Genomic DNA, 17,875 nt, shown 5'->3' with positions numbered 1-17,875 from the left:
TAATACAGAGTTCTGTAGAGTACAAATATTTCTCCGACAGAAAATTTTGTCAAATATCTGCATAGTATAGGTTACTCTGGATACTGAGGTAACAATTTTGTGATAAAGCAAACTCTCAAGTGTGTTTTTGAGCAACTTGTTCCTGTAACTGTCTTTTTGACAAATGTAGAGTCTTTATATCCGAGATGAAGTCGATGTATACATTTACACTTGTCGAAAAACAGTTACCGACGCAAGTTGCTCAAAAAGCCACAAATGAGTTTGCGAGTATCACAAAGTAGTTTCCGGGTTAATGAAGTACGTAGCAGCTTCCAATGTATTCTGGTTTACTACCTGCCCCATGCGAAAGTTGATTTCCTCATAGGGAAAGGGAAAGGAAAAAAATTAACCCAATAGTCCACATTTTCAAATGGAAGTAATTTTTATCTAGAATAGTGATACCCTACTGAACTTTTTCATCCTGGAGTACATAAAATCTTGTTGGTGTTCTCATCTCTTGCGCAAAACTATTCCGGTGAAGTTTCAACTGAAAATCGGTCGATTCAAATTTGTTCGATTCTACAAAATGAAAATAAAAAATCTTTCACAAATCGACCGTAATCACAAAACTTTCAATTTTTAAGCACTAGTTAAGGGCTCCCCATAAATAGAGTGTGCACTATTAGAATGGTCCCTAACGAGTGCTTAAAAATGGCAAGTGGTGGAAATGAGGAAATGTGGGTCTGAAAATCAACTTTTTTACCTTGCGCACTATTCCGAGGTCCAGATTTAAAAATCAATAATGAAGAACAGCCTCTTTTTTCAAGTCAATTCCGAAAAAAGTTTGAAGACTGGTTTTTATAAGTGTTTTTATAAGCGTTTACAGAAAAATTGGAAATTTCAGGATGACAAAGTAAAAAAGTATGTAAATTTAACTAATTTGACAATAAAAAATCATTGAAATTGACGTTTTACATTCAGAATTTCTCAAATTTTAGAAATTTTAGAAATTTTAGAAATTTTAGTATTGAAAAATAGGCCCTGTATCAGTTCCTCATAGGGACTTGTTTGTTTTTAATAGTAATTTATGACATCGAGACTCATACAACGTTTTATGCCACAGAGGAATCTAAAGTTTTCTTATTAATGCTGAGTGGCATAAACCTAATATCAAACGTTTACAGTTTACGAAAAGCACTTGTTATACGACAATTATTTTTTTAAAAATCAATAAGATGACAGTATTGACGAATGGAATTTAAAAAATAGTTGGTAAAAGGTCTGCTACGAGTTAAAAATACGAAAATTAAAGTTGTATGGCACAAGACCTGTCACTGATTTTTTTAAAGTTTCATTCACCGTTTGGGATCAATACCTTCATTTCGACACCAATTTGGATTTTCGTATTGGGAATGCACCAACTTGACATAGTTTCGAATTTCGGCATGTTGGCTCTCGGTCTAAAACAACTTTTACACTGCATGCAATTTCTGTTGAAATAATATTCCATATGCTTCAAACATTCGGTACAGCTGTTACTGGTTATTTATGGCATCGAGTGGAAAGTACTTTATTATAGGTTCTAGATGCGTAATAATAATTGTGACACGAGGCCGTAGGACGCGTGTCATAATACTCATATTTACTTACTTACTTAACAGCCATTTTTAACCCAAGCGGGTTTTGGCTGACTCCACAACAGCATTCTTTGACGATCCTCGGCAACAACTTTTCAATTGCGAATACCCAGCCAGAAAAAGAAAATTCATACAATACTCCGGGTACGTGTAAAATTCTTCGGAAAGGTGAAATATACTTCATTAATGTATATGATACATGGACAATGTCTTCTATACGTGGAACACGTTGAAAACGTGGTTACGTATTTCGATTGTCAGATTTGAATATTCTTGTGTTACGTATTGTGGTGATACACGTGGAATATGAATAACTTACGAGTGGGACGGAAGCTAAACGCACATCAAGTATGTTAAACGTATATAGTGGATGCTGGTCTCAGACATTGAATTTGGATCATATTTATATTTCCCAAAAAAATATTTTAGTAAATTCGAAAAATTCTCGTCATAATACTTTCATTTTTTATGAAGAGGTTGCATTTCGTAATCATATCATCATATCCGAAAGCTGTTTAAGTTGAAACCATCTATAATTAATAATCAGTATTTTGATAATTCAAGTGCATAACTCTCTTGCCGTCAAGTCGTAGCTAATTCCTCGTGCTTTATGAATTTAAATTCAATTATGTTAAAATACGACATATCATTATTTATGTGCGTTACGTTATAAAGTGCGCTGCGTAACTTATACGCCACACACGTTTATGGCTTTCAAAGTACGATTCAACAATAAGAAATGTCAACCAACACAACTGTACTGCAACATTAGAAATATGGTTGGCTTATGATCCAGAGGTCCCCGGTTCAATTCCCAAAGAAGTCAATTTTTAATTTAAAGTATTTGTTACCAATGACTATTAAAATGTATAATAACTACGATAAACTGGTGTTAATATGGTGTAAATCGTAGGTAAATTCAATAAAATTCATATTTTTAAATCTCTGTCAAAGCGAAATACGTCTCCCACGTATTATATTCGAGCCCGCTGTACAACTTACCACACTTTTTAACAGGTGGCACGAATGTTATACGCATAGCACGTAAGAAATTTCGCTCAGTGCTCTTTCACGCAGTCAATCCACCTTTTCTTTGGGCGGACTCTGGGCCTAGTGCCGTCAAAATGCTGATCGTGAATCTAATAAAAAAATTGCCTCGAGTTTCATACAACGATTTGTGCAACAGAAGCATCTAAAGTTTGCAAATTTTGCACATTATGATGCTGAGTTGCATAAATAAACTTCCCATGTATTCGTATTTGAAAATTTGGAGGCTTTCTAACGTCATCAAAATTTCTCTGTGGCGCCAACTAAGGTTTGAGGAAGTCTATTCGAAAATCTTTAAGTTGACTTTTCACACAACATGTAATGAGTGCGTTACCTCCACACAAAGGCTCATTTCTAATTTAGCTGGTAAAGAAGTGAGTTTTGAGTTTTTGGAGCTTTGGAAACCTCAATTTGTTTTTTGGTTGAACACGACTAAACCAAACGTTTCACACGTATAGTATTAGTGTGCGCATCTGAAGCTTTTATGCTTCAATAATATGTTTATGTTGGTTTACCAACGCTCAGTATTGGTGGCGTCACCACTACAACTGCTTCTGTCATCATTATTGGTTATTTGTGGTTTGTGTAGGATTTTCATATTTTAATTCTACTAATAATGCGCTGAATGTGTACATGCAGAACAAAATTTTAAAGTTTGACGATGTATGATCATGTCCGCACGTTAGTAAGCGGGCGTGACGCAAGTTCACTACCAAAAATGTTTTAACCAAATTTTTTTGAGGACGGCGGAGCATATTTACAGCACCTTTTTGAGTCCTCCCGCTTAACTCCAACGACACTCAAACTTAGATATTTTGAATCTAGGCATCAATACGAGTTTAACAAGCTATCACACGTTACTGCAGCTTCAAAATTAGCCCAGATATTGAACTTCGAGCAAAATCTCGAATTTTCATATAATGAAAATCGCCTACGTTAGTTAGTTAGTTACTTAGTTAGTTCCTATGGAAAAGTGGATCCAGCAACTCCTAAACGTTTCTATAGATTTTCCTGAAATGTTGGTTATAGGCTAATAATGGCCCAAAAATAAGAATGGAATTTTCAAAAGTTGGAAAAAACCCATATCTTGGAAGCTGGAGCTCCCAAAGTTTCCATACAAATGACATATAAAAGCCAATTTGTATGTGTGTGTGTGTGTGTGTTGTATATTTTGATGCATGAAATTCGGTTTTCTTTTGTTTAAATTCTTTCAGTACATTTTTTAACCATTTTTCTAACAATAGTTTCCTCAACATCTGCCAATTGTGACGCAAATTTCTTTTTGTAAAATTTTCTTTCACAAATTTTTTGAGTAAATTTTTTGTTGATAAAACTTTTGCGTACGACGCACAATGCGTCACCCTCAGCGATATAAGTTATTTTGTAAGTAAGATAAAGGACTTGCGTCACATTTACCCTTTAAGGGTTTTTTGACTAATAGATGAGTCCACCAAAGAATCCTCTAAGTATTTGGCGTTGTTTGAACACAGAACTACTACTTACTTGCTCACTATTAGTTCAATAAATTATTCAACAAGATTTTCAACTTGAAAAACTTTTTCTTATAATTTCCCATAGCCGAAGGTACACTTTTTTGAAATGATCCGAATGGGTAATCAAAAAGAACATTTTTTTGTCGTATCGTTTTCGTAGCTTAATAAAATTTTCCACTTCCAAGTCCATGGACGTGTTTTTGATGAAATGTCTTAGAAAATAGTCCTCATCGCCTCTGCCATCCTGCAAACTTAAGCTTCTCCACGAATTTTTAACGATGTGTTCAATGAGTTGAGATTTTCGCCAGAAGTAATTCGAATGTGAATTGATGTGCAGTGGGACAATCCCTGTCATAAACACATCTTCATGGGTACAAACCCTTCGCGGAAATGATTTCCAGATTTCGTTTATAATCCGATCAATTACACCAATCGGCGTGACGTAGCCGACTCCCTCACAATGAGTTGGAAAAAAACCGTTCGGAAAATCTAGAGGTGAGGCATAGTACACACTATTCACATCATCGATTGACTTTTCTTCTTTGTCCACCTTGCACCAAATTTTCGATGATGCGACTTGATCTTGTGACCATGAATCCAATTCCCTTGTTAGTTCAAAGATATTGACGAAAACGTCATCGTCGGTCTTCACCACAATTTGAGCCTCTCTACAACGAGAAGTTATCCACTCGTAAGCCATGATGGTCTTGAGTGTCAGGTTTCTATAGCAATCAACAAAGTCACCCACAACAATGTCACCGAATCGATTTCTCTCCTCTTGTAATTTATTGTCATCAGTTACATCACTTCCGTGTGCGTCCAAATTTCCCAACATAAAAACGACTCCTAAAATTTGCACATTGTTTGCATTACGGACAGTACCATATGTCTGACGTATTAAGTTTCTATTGTCGAAATGATTCCGTGCCGACAGCACGACTATGACTGCAGTTCTGCCATTGGTATTTTCTGTTGCAGATGAATTGCACAGGTTTTCGTTCATGAAAGTAATATTTGTCTTCTGACGAGGGGGTGATGATGAAAAGTTCCACAGAATTTGTTCTACGATAAGTAGGAGAACCTGTAAAATTTTAAGTGTTTGCACCGTAACGTTACAAGGCAAGAATTGCAGAGAAAAGTTACCATAATGAGGAACACCAGTCTTCGTTGCACTAATTTGTTTAGAAAACGACGCAGCGATAGTGGCACAAACAGCGTTATCTTCAGGACTTTCATCTTTTTTAAATTTTAAATGAGAAAAGGTTTTTACGCCTCGATGCACACACACGTCAATGGAATCACAGTCAGTATACCAATTTTAAATCTAAAATGAAAACATTTAAAAATTGGTATGGTCAACACACTTCAAGCAATGCCAAATAGAGTGCCATTTCAAACGTGTTGTTTGAAGGTTTTACTATTGTGTGAAGTGCTTGTATATCATTAATACCAAGTTAACTTTATGAGAAGCACAATCTTCACCGCACTGCAAGCGTGAGTAGTACTCTAAATAGGGTAGATAGGGTACTGAAACTTGACAGCGTGTAATATAACTGTAAATTTTACTAAAACACTGTAAAAACCCATTTCATAAAAAATAGCACTCTATTTGTCAGCTTTCGACTATGATCACCTTTGCTTGAAGTGCGTTTTCTTTAATCATATCTTGGTAACAACGAAATGGTAATAGTTCAATATTTATAGACTCTTGAACGAGCAACAATGGTCTTCGATGTTAGTATACCTGAAAAAAAAATCAATAAATTAAGCCAAGTAAAGTAAGGATTAAAAGCCTCCAATTTACCTAACGAACTCGAAAATATTCGTTTCCTAGAACTGCAATTACATTTTTTGCTGTTAAGTATGTCATTCCTCTCAATACTGTAACGATTTTGACCAATTACTTTCATTCTTGACGCTTAAGGACGAAAACACACAAGCAATTTAGCGTTGATGGAGTCGACAATTATGCTGCGTTTTCAATTGTAATTTCTCAATAACGCAGCATAATTGTCGATTCCTTAAGAGTGATATCGCCAAAAGTTGAACCAATTTTGGTGAAAATAAATACAATGGTTCGGCGATCCAGGCAAGCTATAGCTCGTTTGAATCGTCTTTCAATTCTAAGAAATAGGGATCTTTTAGTTTTTCTGTTAGTTTCCCATATTTTCGGAGTGAACACGTGAAAAGTCATAGCATGTCAAGGGGTGGTGAAAACAGTTTTTTTGTGATAGCTCAAGATAGACATGTTTCTAAAAGTTGAAAACTTGTAGGAATATAGGCCTTTGGCAGACCTTCATAAAGAGTATAATCATCGGTATGGGCCGCCACCCGTTCTAGACTTATGACTCAAAATATGGTCAATGTTTGGACAGTCCTACTGGCTTGCAACAGAATTTATCCGCGGAACTGACTATAGGGTGTTGTAGCTGGACTTACCCTCTTTGATTCCACGTATAAAAAACCCCAGATAAATTCTGTTGCAAGCCATAAAGTTAGTCGAGGTAAAATGTTGCTCCAGGAGACCCATATTTTTCAGTGTTTTCAACTTGTCTTCTAACAAGCTGGAGCGATTGAAATGAAATAAACTAAATCAAAATTACATGTTCAGCTCAAAATTGTCCTGAACCGAGCGATCGTTGGTCTTGAAAATGTTGCTTTCCTCCTACTTCGTAGTAGGTGGAAAACCTCATTTCTTTGACTTCACAAAATGAACAGAAACTCAATTGTTTGCTACGAATATAGGTTTCTTGCTAAGCAGAGATGCGCACCGTCCATTTACATATAAAAAACTTGATTATACACACATTTCCATATTGTGTGACCTCTAGTGAAGCACAAACTACATCTTGAGTGACCATTTATTGACTGTAGAAGAACGCTGCGCATCTCTGCTTAGCAATAAACCTATATTCGTAGCAAGCAATTGAGTTTCTGTTCATTTTGTGAAGTCAAAGAAATGAGGTTTTCCACCTACTACGAAGTAGGAGGAAAGCAACATTTTCAAGACCAACGATCGCTCGGTTCAGGACAATTTTGAGCTGAACATGTAATTTTGATTTAGTTTATTTCATTTCAATCGCTCCAGCTTGTTAGAAGACCAAAAACAAGTTGAACACACTGAAAAATATGGGTCTCCTGGAGCGACATTTTACTTCAACTAACTTTATGGCTTGCAACAGAATTTATCTGGGGTTTTTTATACGTCGAATGAAAGAGGGTAAGTCCAGCTACAACACCCTATAGTCAGTTCCGCGGATAAATTCTGTTGCAAGCCAGTAGGACTGTCCATACCGATGATTATACTTTTTATGAAGGTCTGCCAAAGACCTATATTCCTACAAGTTTTCAACTTTTAGAAACATGTCTATCTTGAGCTATCACAAAAAACCTGTTTTCACCACCCCTTGACATGCTATGACTTTTCACGTGTTCACTCCGAAAATGGGAAACTAACAGAAAAACTAAAAGATCCCTGATCCCTGACATATAAGAGATGGAAGACGGCAAAGCTTTCCTTCTCGGCAGTCCACTCACCGACGAATCTGCGGTTTTATGTTTGGAACGAAAGATTGATGACTTGAAACGTCTGACGGAAAAATTAAAAAAGATCAATTTTCACAGTGCGTTCTATTTGCTGAAGATTTCCATTTCAACTCCACGTTTGATCTTCTTTCTCCGAGGCAATCCGATGTGGAAAAACACCCATGGCCTAGAACGATACGATGCCGTACTCAAGGAATCATTAGAATCGATTTTAAACATTCAACTGTCAATTCGTTCATGGTCCGAATCTTCTTTGCCAATTAAGTATGGAGGAATCGGAATCAGACATGCAACAGAGATCGCTTTGCCTTGCTTTTTGTCATCCATACATGAAGTTTCCGATTTGGTGGACCAGCTGTTATCTGAACCTTACCGACAGCTTGATCCAGCATTGTTGGAAGCAGAAAAGTTTTGGTGCGAAAATTTTGGTGAGCTGCCTGAAAAAGATCTAAGAAACATTCAACAAGTTTGGGAGTCTACTGACATAGAGCGAAAAATCGAATTTCTGAGTGGATCTTTGGAAAAAACGTGGGATAAGGCACGATTTAAAGCAAACTCTGCACGTGAAACAGGTGCTTGGTTGCATGCACTACCATCGCCACAACTTGGGACATTTCTATCCAATGATGAATTCCGAGTGGCACTATCACTACGTCTCGGCTTACCAATCGTTCAACCTCATGTATGCATTTGTGGAGAAAAAGTTGACAAATACGGACATCATGGTTTATCGTGTGCTAAGGCTAAAGGCACGAATTCACGACATGCAAATGCAAACGGTATTTTCCAACGTGCATTGAAATCAGGTCAAGTGCCGGCTATTCTCGAACCACCTGGGTGTTCTCGGCCAGATGGAAAACTTCCAGACGGAATGACTCTAATCCCATGGGCGAGAGGGAGGTCACTGCTGTGGGATTTTACATGCAGGGACACTTTTGCGCCTTCGTATCTGAATGGATCATCCAATCATGTCGGCTATGTAGCGAAACAAGCCGAGAGGAAAAAAATCAGTCATTATTCGGATTTGGCCCATCATTTCATTTTCATTCCTATTGCTACTGAAACATCAGGGGTCATAGGAAAGCTTGGAATGGATTTGATAAAAAGTATTGGAAGTAAAATTACTGATGCTACTGGTGAAAAACGAGCTACATCGTATTTAATTCAAAGAGTCAGCATTGCCATTCAGAAAGGAAATGTAGCTTCAATTTTGGGAACAATCCCACCCACGAGAGATTTGAGCGAAATATTTTATTTGTAAATTAATTATTATTATACGAAACAATAAAAGATCCCTATTTCTTAGAATTGAAAGACGATTCAAACGAGCTATAGCTTGCCTGGATCGCCGAACCATTGTTTTCAAATTGGTTCAAGTTTTGGCGATATCACTCTTAAATGCGAAATTGCTCGTTTGTTTTCGTCCTAACACTTTAATGTCGCACATATTTTCAAAAAACACTGTGAACACTAAATGATCATAGCTCTATCAAATGTTTGAAAAAATATATTTTCGCCTTCAAGAAAAGATGTTACGTTAAAGACACTACCAAGCAAAATGACTTCGTTCTTTTGACACTGTAACATAACTTAAAGTCTTTCGCGACGAAGAGCTTGAACACAAATTTCTTTTAGCACATATTGTCCCATTTTTAATTTCTAGATACCTATTAACTGAATTTCACTTGATATCAAAGCGTACTCGACGGCACGGCGATGTACCGAATCCTATATGGCTTTGAAGATCGTCACTAAACCTTCAATTTAGTCTATCGACGACATAATGAACCCTATGTAGTAGATCGTCACTACACCTTACACTTAATCTAACAAAAATGTGCGGCCGGTTGGTATGGCAATAAACCCATTATTATACTGTAGCGCAGACACGTTTGAAAACTCGTTTTTTGTGCTAGGTATATATTTTGAGCATCAAAAATCAGCAACAGATCGCATAAAATGAAATTGATTAGAATAAATTTGAATAAAAAAATTAGTCAGGAATTACTCTGAATTGCAATTTTGTTACGAAACGTGAAGTTTTTCGTGTATCCATCAGCATGATGAAGTAATTTTTTACTTTTTACTTTTTATAAATCATTGTGAACCACTTAAAGCAAATTATTAGTAGATTACTATACCAGGCAAGTAATTTGATATCTCGTATCCAGATGAGCAAAAGTATCCGAGGTACTTTTACTCATCGCGATACTAGATATCAAATTATTTACATGGTGCAGTATGCCATTTTACTTTACAAGCGAGGGAAAGGGTTTCCCTTAGGGAGGGAATTGCCATATTACGTCCCTAGTATAGTAATAGTTGATTATTCACCTCTGTCCACAGGTTTATTTAGACACTTGGGGAGTTGTTGCATGAGCCGAAGGCGATTTCTATTCTATTTTATCTACCGACGGCGAAATAATAGCACTTTTTCACTGCTACTATTTCACCTAGGTAGATAAAAGTACATTACTGTCTTGCTGGGACTGGGACATTTTTTGTTGAGGTGTGTGGATATGTTTTCCAACACGTCGAAACAAAAAATTAATTTTGACTTGAACTTGACGCTCGCATTGTTGAAATGTGATGCTTTTGCGGAACCGAGATAGAACCTCCATTTGTCGAACTAATTCGATAAATTTTATGCAACTTTAAACTGTTTGAGTATAAATGGAAATTTCAGTATACTGAAATAAAATTGGGTCGTATAGTGATTCACAAAATTTGAGGTCACAAGTGTTAAGCATGTTGCTTGACAATGCGTCGCTTCATCGTTCTGAACTTGTTAAAGTTATTCATTTACTCAAAGCACTATCTTGGAAATTTGGAATGGGTGTATCATTTTATCGACGTCTTGCAACTGCAACGTGCAATAATTTTTGTCAAGTTGTTGTATTTCATTAGTAACCAAAATACACCGTTTCGTCCTGTTAATCTCAAAACGTCTCTTGAATTTTGTTTGTTTATTTTTGAGACCTCACTAGCATCCTTCAACTGTCTATCACAAGTTCAGTCTAGACCACCGGCTTTATGTGACTTCCGAACCACGCCTCGCCAATACTTACTGAGTAAGTTAGGCCCATAACTCATATATAGCCTAAATGTAGGCTAGACATTTTGTTCATCTTAATTGGGTTATTCCCTTGACTGTAAGTCAGGGTCTTATGCCAGAAAATACCCTAGAGTGTTTGTCCCAAAAGTTGTATGAAATGTTAGAAAAAACGGAATTGTATGTCCCAATATTTTGCTTGTAAACACGATAACTTGAGTAATTATCAACCAATTACTAATTTTATTTTTTTAATCGACGCAGAATTAAATTCCTGATGTTATGTGGGCTATGTGGGATTAAGTATCTGGACGTTATTCCAGAAAAACAGCATTTTACACTGTTGGGTTTTGTGTGATTTTGTTGGTTAGTTATATCCATGTCAGCTATCACGGTGATAGTCAGCTATCACGGGCAAAAGTAGCACAATTCACGCCATGGCATAAAAAATGTAGAAAATTTTTGAATCGTTATTCAAGTGTGAATGACGTTAAAAAACAATCAAACAGAAAGCTTTAAAACTCACACGAGTGTGAAATTTGCGGCCAGAGCGAAGCGAGGGCCGTAATTCGCATGAGTCGTTATATTTTATTCAAGATGTGAATGTAGCAAGTTTTGGGGGACTTACTTTTGTACATCAAAGCAAGAGAATAACATCTATCGTACTTTTTTATTTTGTACCGAACTGAAAGAGTGTTCTAATCGTTCTCGTACGAGTGGGAAGTTTGCGGCCAATCTGTTGTTCGTGTAAAGTTGTTAAAGTTCACCGGCTAATGCAAGGTTATAACCCATTTAATTTTCTTGACGAAAGCTCTAAAATGAGCACAGGCTGTGATAACCGCTAAATTTGACCAATTAGGTAAAAATGTGTAAAATTCCGACCTTGTTCGAATAGCTAAACTGAAAAATCGTTTCTGTTTATTTACATGGAAAATAAAGCCCTGATGATGACCTGGTATTAGGTCGAAACGTCGGCAATTTGAAAACAAAATTGTTTTAAAATCATTGGCAACCAAAAACCTCAGCTACACAACAAAAACAAATCAAAATTACTTAAAATTGTTGCCAGCAATACAACAACAAACATTGATTATATTAATAAAATTGTCAGTCAAGGGACCTGACCCGCCCAAAAGGTGGGGCCTAGTATATACGAGTCAACAAGTCATTCAGTGTGAACGTAAAGGATCGCTAATTTTGGTATACCTACCACAGCCAAAGAGTGAGTCAGAAATAGTCAATTATTTGTACTCGTTCCCAAGTACAACAAACACAGCGCTGACATGTATAAAATATTCTTTACGAATCTGTGCTTCGATATCAAATTAAATTTACAAATCACAAGTCAATCATATTTTATCTACTCTGTGCGCAATATTTCCATATAACAATATAGGTACCTGATAGGAAATCTGATTAATTAATGAGAGAAAATATTTCCTTAGTACCTTGTCAATGTACGTAAATCGTTGTTGGCTTTGCAATTATTGTTTTTAAATCAATATGAAAATTCAATTATTAATTGTGATGTCGCAGACGCAATATATAGGCAAATTAGGTTGTTTTATTTACAATCGACACAATCGCGTGCGAATAGCCATTTTACATTGGGTTTGACTATTCGCACGCATCCACATTTTACCTCAAATCAAAACGATTCCCTTTTGTCGTTATAGCGTTATTTATTGGCTGAAAACTTCAATTTAACATGTCTTTAGCGTAAATTCATTCAAAATACGTGTAAAAATATTTGGAGATCAGAATTAACTCGAAATATCTTACGTTACATTAAATTATGGATTTTTTTAAAATTAATTCAAAATAAGTAAAGTAAAAATATCGAAAGGGTTGCAACAAAAATTCCTAGGGAATTTTTCCTTTTAACGACTTAATGTAACGACAAAGCGTTTCGTTCGATCTTAGGGAATTTTTCCATCGAGATAGTGTAAACGCGTTTGTTGATACTAACTAATTTACCCTCCTACGAAATTTATCGCGTGCGAATAGTTCAATCCACTGTGAAATGGCTATTCGCACGCGCGTTCGAATAGTCTTCTACAGTGTGCGAATAGCATCAGCCTTTTTTTATTTTTCCAAAGTTTATTATCGCCATACACCGTCACAATTTTATTCATAAATTTCGTTCTCGGCTTCGCCTCGGATCAACCACACGAAAACTCTACTTTTGATAATTGTATCTCTAGTTATGTAAGTCTACCCAAAACAGTTTCTCTATGTTTTTTGGACTGGTTACGTTATACCGTGTGATAATAGTATGTTGTGTTACAAGTATTGTAATGTTGATTTTTTCAGCACTAGACCCCCAAAATTGGGTCGTGTGCTGAAAAAATCTCATCACAATACGTGTAACACATCATGCTTTGTGCCAACCGAGCATTGAAATAGACAAGAGCACAATCATAATTTTCATTGTAAACAATCACTCTTCAAATTTGATCGAATGCTGTAACAACTCATACAAATTCCATATCAACACTGCTTTGAGTGTTGTAATATCACATCAAACGGGTGCTGAAATATGTCACTTTACAACACTAAAATGAGCGCTGAAAAGAGTCGTATTTCAATTCTCGGTGGCACAAATGCATTTTTAGAGATTGGATGCGGTCTATGAAGGAAAAAGTTCGATCTCTTCATTCGAGCTTGCCAAAAATGGATGAAAAAACATCTTTTTTACATTAACTAAGAATAATTTTATTCAAAAATAAACATTCCTACTCCAACATGACTATTCTAACAACATAACTAGATCCAGCTTTTGACGGGACTTAATGTTACTTATTATAATAATTAACAACAACAATTTTAATTAAAATATAATCATTTTTACTCCAATAAGCATGTCGACGAATTTACTTTGTCGTATAACAGTTTCACTGTTGAAATGATTTTAAGATGTTGAACATGCTGTAAGCAGAATTCAAAATCTGAAATGAAGCTTCAATGAAAATGATAAACGACAGCGCATTGAGCTCAAAAACACCGACCCTAGTAAATGTCTCCAAAGTCAATGGGTACAGCCTGCCCACTATCAACTCCTGCGGTTGCTTCAAATATTCACCAAAAATGATGATGCACTTTTTGGTTGAATGTGGTTGATCGACCCAGTTCGATTGAAATAAACTATACGACAGACGATTGCTGGACAGCATTATTTCATTCCCAAAATACGTGATCATAAATAGTTCGGAAATGAAATATAAAAGCAGTAATAGATACGTAAGTCGTTCTAATAAATTATCACCGACATTCTACGAGGACACAAGCGAATAAAAACCGTTAGGACTGAAATTCATCAGCTCTCCATTCACTTACAAATGCGAGACAATAGATCGATCCACAGATGCACAGACCGCTGGTACCAAATTGAGTAAGAAATAGTTTTGAGAAAAAGGATTCCAATTCGTTGGTCAATCTGAGAAAAGTTTAAATTTTTAAACCTAGAAACACATTAAACATGAGTACTACATACTCCCTTAGGTGCAGATGAGTCTTGATTGAGGATTTTAAGCCTTCAAAGAAACTATACTGCATTCGCTTTTCCAATATCTTTTTATTTGCCTTCTCGGCGATTTGCTCATGTCCAAGTTTTCTTAACTCACTTCCTAGCACATCATGTCGCAAAGAACATATCAAAAGCAAATACCAAATTAATATCGAGAAAAGGACAGCGATTATGGCCAGAAAAACTTCAGTGAAAATGAAAAATGTTGTGATGCAGAATGCAATGTCGTTGTGTTTCCAATCCAATGGAAATGCAATTTCCAAAAATAAACTTTTCTCACTTCCAACGAACGATAAGACTACAGACTCTGAAAAGCCAACAAATAGAGCTGTGATTAAGAACCCAGTCACAAATTTCATAAATCTTCCTAATTTTTCGTTGAAATATGAGGCGTCGTCATCATCCCGTATCGAAAAAACGCAAAATCGATTCAACAAAACGAGAATTTGGCTTTGTTTCCAGATTAAAAGGCAAAGTTTGATTAACAACACCACGATTGCGATTGCAACTTCCGATAAGAATATTTTCTTATCCACGTTTTCGGTTGTTATTGCTCCAACTACCAATGATAGAAGGAACAGTGCATGATAGATGCAGTAGAAAAACTTGGCTTTCAATTCATTGACGGTAGGATTAGCTCCACGATGCCAAAAGCCAATATGATAGAAGAATGAAATCATCAGATTGATCACTTTGTGAGTCTTAGTGGAATGCATCTTTTAGCAGTAGTCTGACTCGTTTGAAAGTTGAAGAAATACTAAACTGATGTGGCTGAAACTCAGTTTTTCTACATAATGTCCTTTCGTCCTTTACTGACGTGGCAGAGTTCATGAACATATTCTTCTTTCCGATACTTACAAATTACAAACCAGGCATGGGAATCGTTGCAACAGTTACGGTTATGGCTTTGATAATGTTTCTTACTTCCACGTGTTGTTATTGCACCGTTATATACGTAATACGAACAAACGTTGCATTGATGTCGCCTTTGTACATATTTTTTCTTTGCATTATACTTTGTAATTAACAACGCAAGCTGATAATTATTCTAAAATAGAAATTTTATGTTTTTGTCGATGTATCGATTGACGATATAGGGCAATCGATGCTATTTGAAATATAGTTATGTGTTGGACGATTGATTTTAGGCAATTTCGCGAGTTGTAGCACGAATAAAGTGAGGGATTTAAGCGAAAATGTCTTAAATTAATCGTCCAAGACAGGACACGTACATATGTAAAGTGTCAAAAATCCGACAAAAATACCAAAATTGCGATCATTTTCGGCCCGAAGCATGAAATAGTATATTTCAAGATACCCCAATACACACAAGATGTATGTGCACGCGCGGATGGAGCCCAAGCGAAAACACACATGTATTGGGGTATTTTGAAAGATATTTTTCATGCCTTGGGCAAAAATTACGGAATTTTTCTCGTAATTTGGGCCCTCGGCATGAAAAGTTGTATACGCATCTGTTGTGGACGGTTTATTTTAGGCACTTTCGCTAGTCGCCCTCACTTCGTTCGGGCTACAACTCGCGAAATTGCCTAAAATATACCGTCCACAACAGATACGTAAATAACTATTTCTGTAATAGTGAGAGTGTGTTGGTGCATTCCTTCCTAACCGTTACTTTCCTTCTCGACCGTTTACTTTCCCTACCGACCGATTCATATCATAGCTCACCAATCCACGTATAGTGTAGTTGATAAGGACCATTTATACGAGAACGTTTACACTCGTATAAAAGCTGGGCTACCTCTCTAAAAGTTAACTTTTCTCATTGTAAAGTAGGTAAAATTATCAGTAGGTTCCTTAATGATAATTCCCGTTTCTCGATAGAGAAACGGGTCTTCAAAAAAAAATTGCGTTTGTTTGTCCGCAGCCCAACATTATACTATCAATACAATCTATCTACTACCTGTTTATGTATTATGTATCTATCTATCTAACTATTACCTATCGTACGACTAACTATCCTATTATCTATCTATCTATCTATCTATCTATCTATCTATCTATCTATCTATCTATCTATCTATCTATCTATCTATATATCTATCTATCTATCTATCTATCTATCCATATATTTATCTATTATCTATCAGATATATATTTTCTAATATCGATTATCTATTATGTGTCTGGGCCTGGTCCAAAAAATATTTTTTGAGTTTGTTTGTCCGCAGGCCTCAAAAGTGGCCTGGCAGGGGTCTGCCGGCAGGACATCGGAGGCCATTTTTCAAAAGTGGCCTCCCAAGGGTCTGCCGGCAGGACGTCGGAGGACATTTTTCAAAAGTGGCCTCCCAGGGGTCTGCTGGCAGGACGTCGGAGGCCATTTTCCAAAAACGGCTTCTCAGGAATAAGTCTACTAGACCTACGAGGCCAATTTTTGAAAACAGCTTCCCAGAGGTCAGTCAACATCAATTACAAGGCCAATTGTCGAAAACGGTCTCCCAGGAGTCAGTCGACAAGACCTACAAGGCCTATTTTCGAAAACGGTCTCCCAGAAGTCAGTCGACAAGACCTGCAAGGCCTATTTTCGAAAACGGCCTCCCACAGCTTAGCCGATAAGACCTTCAAGACCATTTTTTTAGGATTCAGCCGTAGGATATCGGATGCTTTTCTTTGAAAACAGCCCCAAACGTCTCCCTCAGAAGAGTACCATGGGAGTTATGGGCTGAACTGTCAAACTTTTAATTAAAGGGTTGCCGCCTTTTATTGGTCATTAATTACTTTATTGGTTTATATAAGCGGTAAATTCCCTTTTATATAACCGCTTTTTATTGTACATTAATTACTTTATATAAGCATCAAATTTTCTTTATATCGCCGCCTTATATAAGCGGTAAATTTCACTTTATATCACAACATTATATAAAGAGATTGCCGCTTTTTATCACACATTAATTACTTTATATAAGCGGCAACTTTTCTTTGTATCACTTTATATACGCGGCGCATATCCTTTTGTGTTATTTTCACTTATTATAGGCGGTATAGTCACAGTACCTTTTACTATAGGCGGTGTATATCCTTTGCAAAGACTATGCGCTGAACTATACGCACATATACTCCGTGTATAAACGGTGTTTCTTTTAAGTCCTTTGTGTTGAATAGTTTGTGAGAATATCGGTTTTTTTCTTTTTAAGTCGGTGTACATTCTCAGATGTGTTCCTAGAAGGAAAAATTGTCTGTGGGATAGATCCGTGTGAACGTTGATTTTTTCTCACATTTTTGGTGATATTTTCTGTATAAAAAGGACTCAGTGCTGAACGAACAGCACAGTCTATTTCTGGAGAGAGCTGCGATAGCCCAAAATGGATAATATCACGTGTGTAGGTGAAGTGCTTGTTGATGTTGAACGTGTGGAAATAATACAATATGTGGAGAAAAACTGGAGAACAATAAACTATGAAACAACTATTGAAAATCTACTGAAAAAATTCGAAGATTTGTTAGAGGAGCGGGGTGAAAAGTCATTGTACAGAAGGAAATAACATGGCCATCAAAGAAAGATGGACAGATTTTCTTGCAGATTCGAAGCAATATGGTGTACCAGTTGCCGGTCATTTTGACGACAACCGTGGTA

At 36.4% G+C, this 17,875-nt stretch overlaps 2 protein-coding genes across 2 annotated transcripts; both read right to left on the bottom strand.

Moving 5' to 3' along the window:
• Positions 1–506: 506 nt before the first annotated feature.
• Positions 507–5,889, bottom strand: LOC119080721 (beta-1,3-galactosyltransferase 5-like). The gene is made up of 4 exons (XM_037189257.1): positions 5,790–5,889; positions 5,300–5,480; positions 4,220–5,237; positions 507–526 (listed from the first exon to the last, which is right to left on the bottom strand). Exons 2-4 carry the CDS (start codon positions 5,390–5,392, stop codon positions 507–509), a joined length of 1,131 nt encoding a protein of 376 aa, XP_037045152.1. The 5' UTR covers positions 5,393–5,480; positions 5,790–5,889.
• Positions 5,890–13,544: 7,655 nt separating this feature from the next.
• On the bottom strand, positions 13,545–15,026 carry LOC119066941 (odorant receptor 94b-like). Its single transcript, XM_037169663.1, has 4 exons — positions 14,248–15,026; positions 14,091–14,190; positions 13,763–14,026; positions 13,545–13,702 (listed from the first exon to the last, which is right to left on the bottom strand). Exons 1-4 carry the CDS (start codon positions 14,994–14,996, stop codon positions 13,649–13,651), a joined length of 1,167 nt encoding a protein of 388 aa, XP_037025558.1. The 5' UTR covers positions 14,997–15,026; the 3' UTR covers positions 13,545–13,648.
• Between the last annotated feature and the right edge of the window lie 2,849 nt (positions 15,027–17,875).

The sequence above is a fragment of the Bradysia coprophila genome, chromosome II (genome assembly GCF_014529535.1).
Source record: "Bradysia coprophila strain Holo2 chromosome II, BU_Bcop_v1, whole genome shotgun sequence".
Taxonomy (NCBI): domain Eukaryota; kingdom Metazoa; phylum Arthropoda; class Insecta; order Diptera; family Sciaridae; genus Bradysia; species Bradysia coprophila.
Note: the sequence above shows the minus strand (reverse complement) of the source record. Positions and strands in the feature narration are given on the sequence as shown.

Excerpts from the sequence above, each read along its gene's own strand:
- LOC119080721 (XM_037189257.1), bottom strand. The coding sequence starts at position 5,392 with ATGAAAGTCCTGAAGATAACGCTGTTTGTGCCACTATCGCTGCGTCGT. Across the intron at positions 5,238-5,299 it reads GACTGGTGTTCCTCATTATG|GTTCTCCTACTTATCGTAGA; the intron begins GTAACTTTTCTC and ends AAAATTTTACAG. Across the intron at positions 527-4,219 it reads ATGGGAAATTATAAGAAAAA|TTGAAACTTCACCGGAATAG; the intron begins GTTTTTCAAGTT and ends ACCGATTTTCAG.
- LOC119066941 (XM_037169663.1), bottom strand. The coding sequence starts at position 14,996 with ATGCATTCCACTAAGACTCACAAAGTGATCAATCTGATGATTTCATTC. Across the intron at positions 14,027-14,090 it reads CGATCTATTGTCTCGCATTT|AATGTCGGTGATAATTTATT; the intron begins GTAAGTGAATGG and ends GTGTCCTCGTAG. Across the intron at positions 13,703-13,762 it reads CTTTGGAGACATTTACTAGG|ATTTTGAATTCTGCTTACAG; the intron begins GTCGGTGTTTTT and ends GCTTCATTTCAG.